The following is a 10,889-nucleotide window of genomic DNA, read 5'->3' on the forward strand; positions in this document are numbered from 1 at the left end:
TTTGCTTGCCTAGAAATTCTCTTGATCATAGGATGCCTTGGTTTACTGCAACATGAGGTCCACTGTGTTATGCGTTGCTGGAAGGCCTTGATGATGCATACCTTGGTGTGAGAGCAAGCCAGGTGAGAGCACATAGCTCAGAAATGACCCAGGAATGTGGCTCCCTGCACTGGCAGTAACACAGGCATCAGTTGCCAAAGTTGTTTCTGCACTGTAGGTAAACTCATGCAACGCAGTTGTCAAAAGCAGAATATTGATGCTTTGGAAAGTTCATGAGCCAATTCACAGGGCACGCTTTATTTCTTCAGAGGTGTGTTAATCAGGGTCACCAGAAGCCGATAGATCATGTGCTAGTTCATTCCTTCATGAAAATACTCTGGAATTAGTTGTTTCCGCAAACAGGCCTGCTGGGAGACTAATTTTTGACAGGTAATCTCATGGGAGTAGAACATTAAGCATCTATTTGTTTTCATAGCAACGTTCATGTGCTACACTGAGTCTGTGCTCATCTGTGCTGTGATGAACCTGCACTGATCCCTTATGGATGGAGCAAACAGTCTGAGTAAAGTCTGATGTAGGACTGGAAGGGATGGGTCCCTCATGGGTCGTCAAATCCGGTCCACTGCTATCATAAGGATCATGTTGTATGATCTCTGAGCTTAATCGTTTGACTTACAAGCTCAGTGAACCGTCTTTCAAAAATAGAACACCGGGCCATTTATTTTTTACATCTAGTCTAAGCAGGGAAAGTCTTTTTAGGGAAGGCTCAGCTTGAGGCCATGGAGTATCAACAGTGAGAAATTGGGACTATCCCAAATGTGTGCATGCTTTTAGGAAGGGAAAAAAGCTTCATCCTGTTTAATTTTTTTGTTTTCCCACCTTAAACAGATGAATCAAAACTGTGTGCTAAAAACTGCCTCTGACTTTAATCTGCTCCATCACGTCTGAGTCAGATGCCCAGAAAGGACTTTGCAACTAAATCTATTTAGTTGTATTGCTATAGGAGGGTACTTCTAAGCAGATTAGCCCTAGGTCAAATAGTATGTCAACTGCCTGACCGAAGGATGTCTTCCTTGTCTTAGCTGTGGCTAGACTTAGTAGTAGTCAGTTATTTGCAAATATTTGTCAGAAACTTTTTGATATCCGAACCTAATAAGTGTCGTAAGACGTTAACTTTTTTGTGAAAAATTGTGTAGAGCCATGGCTTTCCAGTACTGGTCCTGGGGAGTTCTAAGCGTCATCATTCTTAGCCAGTTCTGATCTATTTAATAGGCTTCCCAAAAATATTTATTGGCAGAACGTATTTAACCTGCATACTCTCAAAGAATATTCTTAATAACTGGTACAGCAGCTGTAACAGTAAGTTGGAATATCTGTTATCTTCCATAAATAGTGGCAAGAATATCTTGGAGTGGAGATGTGTGGCTGCTGACCTACTGTAACTGTTAGCTTCATATGCTGCTTTAAGCTGTTACTTAAGGCAGACTTGCAGAGTAATTGTGTGAACGGAGTGTACATTCAGCATCCGGAATACGCTTTTTGGAGCTGGACTCACCTCTTGTGCTCCTAGAAACATTTGAGATCCCAGTTTAATCCTTTGCTGCGTCTACCCCTTGTGACATTCAAAGGTTTTTAAGTCTAGTGCTAGAGCTGTCAAGTCTTTGACATCAAATGACACGTGTGGCACTGATTTCTGCCGTCATACAGAGTAGGAAAAAGTAGTTGGGATATGCATTTATGGGAAGGTCTTGCACGCTTAAGAAACCCTTGTAGACGGCGCACACCCCTAGCTGTGTGCCTGTGCTGGGCTGCTCTGGCCACGGGCGCTGTCGTGATACTCCTGTTGTGTGACTGAATGTGCAAGACCCTGCTCCCTCTCGTGGCTTGGCGCTCCTGCCACGTGGTCCGTGATTGTATGGGTTATATGTTAGAAGCAATACACCAGCCTCTGCTCATTTTGCTTTGCGTTGTGGGCTGGTGGGCAATACAAATGCCCTATGCTACCGTAAAAAACAATAGATTCAATTCTTTTGTTAGGTTTCTGGCACCCCTAGGTTATGAGAAACTTAAAATGCCTTCAGTGAGCAACTTGTATGGGATGAAAGTGTTTTATTTTGTGTATGGCTGTAGTTGTTTCTCTTTCTGAATTGGGTACTCGTCTAGAGTAAAGCAAGCTGTTTTGAGCTACAGCTTAGATTAAACATTTTGGAAGTACGCATTAGCTGAAGACTGGCATTGATAAAACACTAACAAGCTCTTATCTTAAAGCATATAGACTCGAATGAACGCCAAGAATAATATGCATTTCCTTTCATTTTTAAGACTCTGGACAACTTTCCCTTTTTTGGGGGGGTGGGTGGAGGAGGAAACAAATTATACTCTGAAACTGGGAAATGAGAGCAATTAATCTCTGCAGTTGTGTGTAGGCAGGAGGGACTATTTGTTGCATGACAGCCTGCTCTCAGAACTGGAAACAAAGTAGGTTGTTTGTGTCTTTTTATGTCCTCGTCCTAGTTTGCTTTAGGACAAGAGCATTTACCTCATGACGCTTATTTTTGAACTTTATACTGGAGGCAGTGTTCACATTCCACTCAGTCTTTTACAGCACCAAGAAGGGAGAATTAGTCAGCTGTTCTTTGTTTTTATTTCCCTGACTCTTGAACAGGGCCCAGGCTTGCTCCTGAGGTTTTTCATCTGGATCAGTCTGAATAAAACAGATTTTCTTGCAACTGAAAACCCTTTATTTGCAAAAGATTATGATAACCAAAAGAAGCCAAGCTCCCCCAGTTTTTGTTTGGGGGGTGGGATGGAGAGTGGAACTGGCTTCCCGCAGTCCTTTTCGCATTAAAGCGGGTTTGTAGGATGCTTATTTAGAAACAGAACAAAAAATGAAAGCTATCATGTTTGTGCCTTAGCGGAGCATGCCAGGATGCTGTTGCTAAGATGATGCATGCTGATTCTGGCATAAATACTTACTTGAGCAGACCCTACCCTAAGGAGTTGAGTCCCAATCCTTTCTCTCCTGTATAGGAACAAATCAATTATTCTAAGGAGGCAGTGTTGTCTCTCGGTGCTGTTGTGTTGCTTTTTGAAAACGTTTTGTAAGTTAGTCCTTAAGTGGGATAATTGCTTTCAGCATTTGCAAGTTAAATGAAGAAAGCTCTAATTAGATTTTATAAAGTGGCTTAGCATGTTGAGAAGGCTTTTCATAAAGTATACTGTGTATTCACTTGGCGTTGCACAATTGAATTTCGTGTAGCACTGACGGAACCAAAAAAATCCTATTTGGCCTTGGTTGCTCCTGGGCGCTTAAAGGCTTGAAAGCCTGTCTTAGATACTCCTAGCTATACATACTCTCGTCCTTTCCCCACCATCCCACCCTCGTCAGGGCATTTATCTGTATTTTAGAGACCTGAGGAGTTGCGATCAAGACCAACCTGCTTGAGGAAGGATATTGAAGTAGAGCATAGAAGATTGGTGTTTTGTACCGCTTTAAAACGGGGCCATGGCACATGCTGTTTAATCTGTCTTAGCCGTTATTATGCTGTGCTAATTGTATGGTGGTGCTGGGTGGCAGAGAGCCATTTTGTTCAGGTTAGTCTTAGCTCCGTGTGGGCACTTATTGAGTTCCACGGAAACTAAGCAGCACCCATGCTTAGTAATCTTTGGTATTGTTTGGTGTCCTGTAGGTTAGAAATGTGATATGCTAATGCTTTACTATTGCCATTGCAGCCTTGGCATAAGCAGAGGGACTGGCCAGAGCAGTGTAACACATTGCTTGCCATCTGAATAAGATCTTAGCCTAGTCACAAGCTTCTTTCACGTGTGGTTTCTGCAGTGTGCGTGCCAGGAGCTTCCTGATGAGAATTGGAAAGAGTCCCCAAAGCTGATGTTTGTTCAGATTGTTTGGGCGGTTGCTGGATGTGACTTACTAGAGTCTGTTTTAACTAAGATGCGCTCTGTTTAGGAAGTAATACCTCTACTAAATCAGTCAATCAGTTCTTGAAGCTTCGTCTGCAAAGATGTAGATCTCGCATGCTAACAACTTTGAGGACAGTTCAATGAAACTAGATCTAAAGAACAAATACTTAATGAGAAGTCTTGCACTGATTTGTTATGAGTTCAGATAACTCACAGGAGATGATGAATGCAAACTGGTCAAACTGTTATTTGCCTTCTGCTCTACTCAAGAAGGCTTGGGCTTGTTTCATCTTCTCTTGTGGTTATCACTGTGCAGGTAAAACTCTTTATTAGCTGCAGACATGTTTGGGAATGGCAGTTAGTATGTTTAGAGGAGTAGCAAATACAATAGATACTTTTTGTATGTCTGCAGTTTATCTTTGGTGATAAGGCCCAGATTTGAGTAACTGTATAGAGATCTCTAGTGAAATCCACTCACCTTAGGAAGCTAACTCATGGATCATCAAGCAGCCTATATCCTAGCAGGAGGGGACAAAAGGTTGTTCTCCTGTTCTCTAACCATACTTGATCTCTTCAACTGTAGGTTAAAAAGAGTCATGTCTATTATGGTCAACTCTTCTTACTTGTTGCTTATAAGAGGTCAAGTTCTTTGAATGCTTCTGGAATCAACAAACTCCTGTTTGAATTTGGTGGGTCATTTTCTCCATGACAAGTTGTGGCAGTGTGTTCTTTGTCTGAACAACAGGCTTGCTATTGTAACTGCATGGAGTACACATCTTTGGATGAACATTCGCAACCGCCCACGCGCCCTTGATTCACTTAACCACATGTGCCTTGAAGTGTTTTATTCATTTTCAGTGTCTGCCCATATCTGTCTTTGTAAATGGACTTTGTGCCCCCCTTTGAAGTATGTACATACTACAAGGACTTCTGTAGTCAAATTGAGTAGCCCTCAAGTGAACACAGATTTAGGCCTTTCCCCTCTTCTACCTCAAATGTCAAACCAATGTGTAACACTGTTTAATGGAGTTATTTACTCATTGGTAAACACATAGACTAAATTGGAAACTTTTGGCAGGTTCGATGTGATCTTGTAAGTGATATGCAGGAATAACTCCAGTTTTCTTTGAGAAAAGATTATGAATTGGATGAAATTTTCTTTATTACAAGAGTTAGTTCATGCTATGGCAGGTTCTGCAAGTTGGTGAAATTAAAGTTCTTAAGTGAACTTGAGGTGATGAAGTTTCTGTGCCTGTATAGATGAAATGGTCAAACTTAAAACCTTTAGTTGCTCCTTAAAAAGGCAGATAATACTGTGTGAGATGTGACCAATACATAACTCAAGAATGAAGATTTCTTCTTCCCGAATGCTTTTCTCCTTTTAACGTAGTCTTAGGAGTTGAAATTTGTATGTTGTATACTTAGCCAGTGTAGTATCTGTGCTGTTGATTCCAATGGCTTGAAACTGGTATTGTAGGTGCTAAGTGTCTTACTCATGTCTGTACTTAGACGAATTTCAGTTGAAGATGCGGCTTTTCTTCAAGGCAGGGCAGGTCTGGAAATTGGTAATTGGAGATTTATTCCTGAAAGTGCCAAAGATGTTATTTGAGCGAATTTAGTAGGATTTACTTTAGCCCATAGAGCATATAGAGGTGGGAAAGTGGGGGAAGACTCTTAAATCAGCAGGTTCAATTGAAAAACTGCAATGACCTGACAAAGAGGGCAGAGTCAGAAAGCACAGGTAGATCTTAATGTTTCATCTACCTGGCGGCTGTGCCAAGGCAAATACATGCTCTTTGGCAGGGGAACAGTGGCATATCCTTAAGTGTCCCAGCTGCCCAACTAGAGATCGATTTTTGTCTACTGGGGTTACTTTCTTATGAATCAGGGGCAACCTTTGTGAATACTCAAGTTGGTACTTTTCACGCAAAGAAACTACCCTTTCCGTTTGGAACAGGGTCCTTTGGAAGATGCTGATTTGTATTTTCTAGGAAGAAGATAAATTATGTTGCCGTCGTCTCTGTCAGCTTCTTCCGTGTGACCAAAGGCAATGCATGAACTTTTGCTGCATTTCAGGATTTTATGCTAATGTTTCACTTCTATCAGTATTTTTTTCAGAAAGGAAAATTATCTTAATTACCATGGAGTAACTAATCCTTGAAGCTGTAATCGTTGCTGACACAATGCTTCATATTTACAAAATATGAACGATTTGGTTCACCTCTTCAGATTGTCGTTTGAGTTACTGTAAAGTTTCCTGTAACTGTTCTTTAATCAAGAAACTGAATTCTATAACATGAGTAGTAAAGTTTTGACTACAAAAATGTAATGTTTTCTTTCATATTTTATCCAGCTTAGTGAAATGTATTCCATCAGTGTATTTTAAGTTTCAGTAATAATTTCAGTATAATTTGTTAGATGAAATGGTACAATTAGGAAGACTTGTTTTCTGTAAAGGTGGTATTTGATAGCACATGGAGCAAATATTGTGCTGATTAATTGGTGTGGCATGACTACTTTTCTTTAACTGTAAGGCTTCTAATAAATGGTGATTTGTTACATCTTTGCCTAATTGTATAATCTTTATTTTTCACTAGATTTGAATAGGGTTTTTTCTTTCATACGTCAGTCTTCTGTACATCTTACCTTTTTTTATCACTTGAAATCTTGCCAGTTTTCATATTGGTTTCCAGACTCTCAAAGTTAGCTAGCCAGCCTTGTTCTGGCATCCTCATTTATAAAGTGCCAAAATTATACAAACTAAGGCCAAATAAACTATATAATTTATCTATAAGCATGATGCCAGTTTTTTTTCTTTTGTCTGATCTTTTGCAAATAAGGCTTTGCACATCTTGATTTCTAGAATTTTGGAGTACAGGAATATCACTCTTGTTTCAAGATGAGAGTGTACGAAAGCTCTCAAAATTGGATTTGGGAAGCAGAAAGTATACTGCCCAGTACCGCATAGCATCGTAGTAATGTCATTGAATAAATTACTCTATGATTTAAGTGAGGACTCCTGGATGCATAAGCACGTAATAATTTGACAGGGGCCCTCTGTGTTTCTCTTGAAGATCATAACCCACGGCAGTTTTGCTTACCGTGGGAAACTTTCTTGTAGCTGGAGACTGGAATGGCCATATCTATTTGTGAAGGACAAGGGAGTGCTTTTGTTACCTTCAAAGACCCATTACGGGATACGATTGCTTGTGGGAGTGTCTGGTTATGATCTGTTAGAAAACAGCCTATCAATAAAACAGAGGCTCTTGTAATAGAGCACTTCTTAATCTTCCTGTGTAGTTATTTATAGCCTGTGACATCTTAATTTGCCTCTCATGTGCATCAACTTCTGTTATTTTAAAAGATCAAGTAGCTTTCACATGCCTCAGAATCAGTTCTGGAGGAAACAGTCTGTTTTCTCAGGAATCTTATGAAAAGGCTTCAAGTCATAAGTTTGTTGTAAAAAATATGTTAAGGTTTTTGCTGGTGACTTTTTAAAGGACAAAGAAGTCATGGAATGTCCTGTTATATAGCTATTTCTATATTAATCCTGTATTTGTCCAATTATAGGCACATTTTCTCGAATTCTCAAAGGATTTCCAGTTGCTGATAGTACTTACTCGTCTTTAGTGAGTGTGCAATGACCTACGTGGAGCAATATTAAATGTATTGTTCTCTTTGTTTTTGTGGTAATTTTCTTTATTAGAGTGGTCCTAGCGCCAGATCTTGTCACAAGATGTGCATTGACATTCAACGAAGGCAGATCTACACACTGGGACGCTATCTGGATTCCTCCGTGAGGAACAGCAAATCTCTGAAAAGTGACTTCTATCGCTATGACATTGACACAAACACATGGATGTTACTAAGTGAAGACACTGCAGCGGATGGAGGTCCAAAGCTGGTGTTTGATCATCAGGTCAGCTACACTGATACTCTTAGTGCAAGTTCTCAATGTTTGCAAATCAATTTTGGTCGTAGCCTCCTGTCGTGGTACACACTCCTGTGACGCAGAAGTGCTGTACTAGGTAACATAGCGGTGATGAGGAAGGCTGTGATCTGCGCTCAGTTAAATTCTAACAGCGTTTTTATCTAATGCCACTGACTACTGGTATTCTAATCAAATCGAGCCAGAAGAATCATAAAAAGCTTTGCAAATGGATTCATTTTATTAAAACACATTTTATTAAAGCTCAAAGCACAGTTCATCTGTTTTTAATCAGTCTTGTTGAGCTGGGTTTGCAGATCTGCCTACTCAGAGGGTGTTGGGGAACAACTTGCAAAGCTGTGTATGGTACCTTCAGAAGAACACTATAAACAAGCTGCTGAAATGAGGCCAACAGGATCAGGATTCTTTCAAAATTGGTTCTCTTAAAAATTGCAGAATGTGCTTGCTTTGTAGAGATTGAAACACCTTAGAGGAGTGGCTACTAATCTTTTAAAAAGCCGCACCTGTCCATGTGTTCAAACGGAATGCTTTTTAATGTATGTTGTGTGTTTAATGGCTTTTGTGTACTTGAAAAAGGTATTTTGTTCTTAATTGCTTTTTATAAAGTGTGGCCAAGAAACAGCACATCAGCACTCATTTTTAAAGCAGCCCAAGAACTGCTTTTATTGGTACTAGCTGTTTTGTAACTAAAGTTGTTGTTTGCCAGCACAATATGTGTTTCTGCTGATACCGAAAATTAAAGATACATGTTGTCTGCAGAACAAAAGCCAGTCAGTCTTTCTGTTCTATTAATAACGAATACCAGTCTCCCAGGTGTTGGGGAAAAGGCAAAAGTAAATTGTCAGCTGGCAAGGCTACTCTGGGTACCTTGTTTGCCCGCTTCTGAAATTGTTTCTTTTTTCCCCTGCTGTCTCTTAGGAAAGAATGTCCTCCCTGAATTCTTTACCAATCTGTAGCTTTCTCTTCTCTCCCTCAGTACCTACTGCGATAGCGGTTTTTGTTTAACCTTCACAAAAATGTGCTACACTAGAAGTGTTTTGTGTAGGCTTTGCTGAGCAGCATCTCTATCTTACTGTAATCTTGTCTGTTTTTTTTCCCCTCCGGTGTTTTGTAACCCTCTGCGTTGCACTGTGTCTGAAAACATCACCTGGAGTCAGGGAGTTTTGATTTGTACTGCGATGCATCTCTTGTGCCATAACCTGAATTGAGGCTTTGGGGATAAACATATTTCTGCTGCAGCCTCATCAAAAATCACTGGCCAGGTTGTGGCCCTGCTTTATGTTGAAGTAATGGGGATAACAGTAAATATATGCTTGGGATGGAATCCGAGTAACAAATCACAGGCTGGTTTTGGATTGCTTGAGTGGCGGTCAGTAAATTAGCAGTGATCTTGAATTTTTCCCTTGCATAGCCATTGTCAAAGGTGATATTCTGTTAACTTTGACAGAATTGGCTACGGATCCTGGTGGAAAAACTCTAAAATGTTTTTCCTAAAATCAGCAGCTAGAGGCAAGTTTTTTACATGGTGAAGGGTACATGTAGGCTCTTTTTTTTTTTTTCTTATTAAATAAGCAAGTTAAAATTAGACTCAGATTTTAAAGAAAGGACTGTTTTCTGAGATTAATACCTGCCAACCGTGAAGACACATGTATTCGTTTCTGTTCATTAGAGGTTCAGGAGATGTGCAGAGCACTGTCTTACTAGGTATCACTTGCAGGGGAGGGATGTTTAATCTTAAATCTTAGCATGTTCAAGTCTTAATGTGCTGGCTTAAAACTCCTTCTCTCATTCTTACAGATGTGTATGGATTCTGAAAAACACATGATATATACCTTTGGAGGCAGAATTCTGACCTGCAACGGCAGTGTTGATGACAGCAGAGCCAGTGAACCGCAGTTCAGTGGATTGTTTGCTTTTGACTGCCAATGTCAGACGTGGAAACTTTTGAGAGAGGATTCCTGTAATGCTGGACCTGAGGATATCCAATCCCGAATAGGACACTGTATGTTGTTTCATTCTGTAAGTATCTGCACCGTACTTTGATTCATGATGCCTGACTTAAAGGAGAACATCTGATTTTGATTTTTCTTGCAAGTTTGAGGCTCTTTAATCTCCGAAGTGGTGTGTTGTCTCACTCAATTTTATGTTCGCTGATGTTTTGATGCTGCTTTGGTAAGTGCAGGTGGTATTAATTCAAGTCTTGGAGCTTTCATGACTTCAACTGAATAAAATTTCAAGTAAAAAGCAAGGTGAATTTTAAATAGTTGATTTTAATCAAATAATGATAAGTAGACCCAGAGGCCATGTTACAATTTGATCTAAAGAGAGTTTTTCTTTTAGAGTTGGTAGAGAGCATCTTAGAAGCTTCTGATCTAGGAAATACCCTCTGTGGTTACTGAAATGGTAAACTTGGCTAGTGCAGGGGCTTACTGGGTGTGTATTGAGATGCACAGGCCTCGTATTCCTCTGTGCTGAGCGCCCAGCTGCTGCTTGTCTTCAGCAGCTGTTAACAGTTGGGCACAGATGGCATTACGGGCACTTCATCCAGAGACTGATGGAAAGGCAGAGGGATGGGGGGCCGGGGTGTGTGTAGCGTTTTATTTAGTATTGGGTATTAAAAAAAACACCTTCCATTGCCTTTCCAGTTGTGCTCATCAACCACGTCTGCTTAAGTGCAGAACATGGGAGCTGCAGGGTGAGGGTGGTAAAGGGAGGATGGCTAGTGTCACGCGTGTTCTGGACTAGCTTTCCACGTAGGTGTTTTCAGTGGAATAGCACAGTACAGAGGGGATTAGTATCAACTAGGGACTCTTGCATGGGTAGGTGTGGTGCGGTGGCAGTTCTGCACTGAATTTACATGGCAGCTTCTTAGTGGTAGTAAGTGGAGTTTGTAGATTTTCACTGACATTAGACTCTGACTTGAGGGTGGGGGGAAAGAGAATTAAAATTAATACTGTGGCATTCAGGTGTGTACTGATACCACCAATTGAAAACTGACCAGTCTGAACTATTTACTGAG

The 10,889-nt window shown here is 40.5% G+C and overlaps 1 protein-coding gene across 1 annotated transcript in view; it reads left to right on the plus strand.

Annotated features, from left to right (window-relative positions):
• MKLN1 (muskelin 1, intracellular mediator containing kelch motifs) overlaps nt 1-10,889 on the plus strand; it is an 86,267-nt gene that overhangs the window by 48,271 nt on the left and 27,107 nt on the right. The window contains exons 10-11 of the mRNA XM_009328695.1: nt 7,628-7,840; nt 9,668-9,889. Coding sequence (XP_009326970.1) covers nt 7,628-7,840; nt 9,668-9,889 — 435 coding nt within the window. The remainder of the gene's footprint in view (nt 1-7,627; nt 7,841-9,667; nt 9,890-10,889) is intronic.

The sequence above is a fragment of the Pygoscelis adeliae genome, unplaced genomic scaffold (assembly GCF_000699105.1).
Source record: "Pygoscelis adeliae isolate BGI_AS28 unplaced genomic scaffold, ASM69910v1 Scaffold207, whole genome shotgun sequence".
Lineage (NCBI taxonomy): Eukaryota > Metazoa > Chordata > Aves > Sphenisciformes > Spheniscidae > Pygoscelis > Pygoscelis adeliae.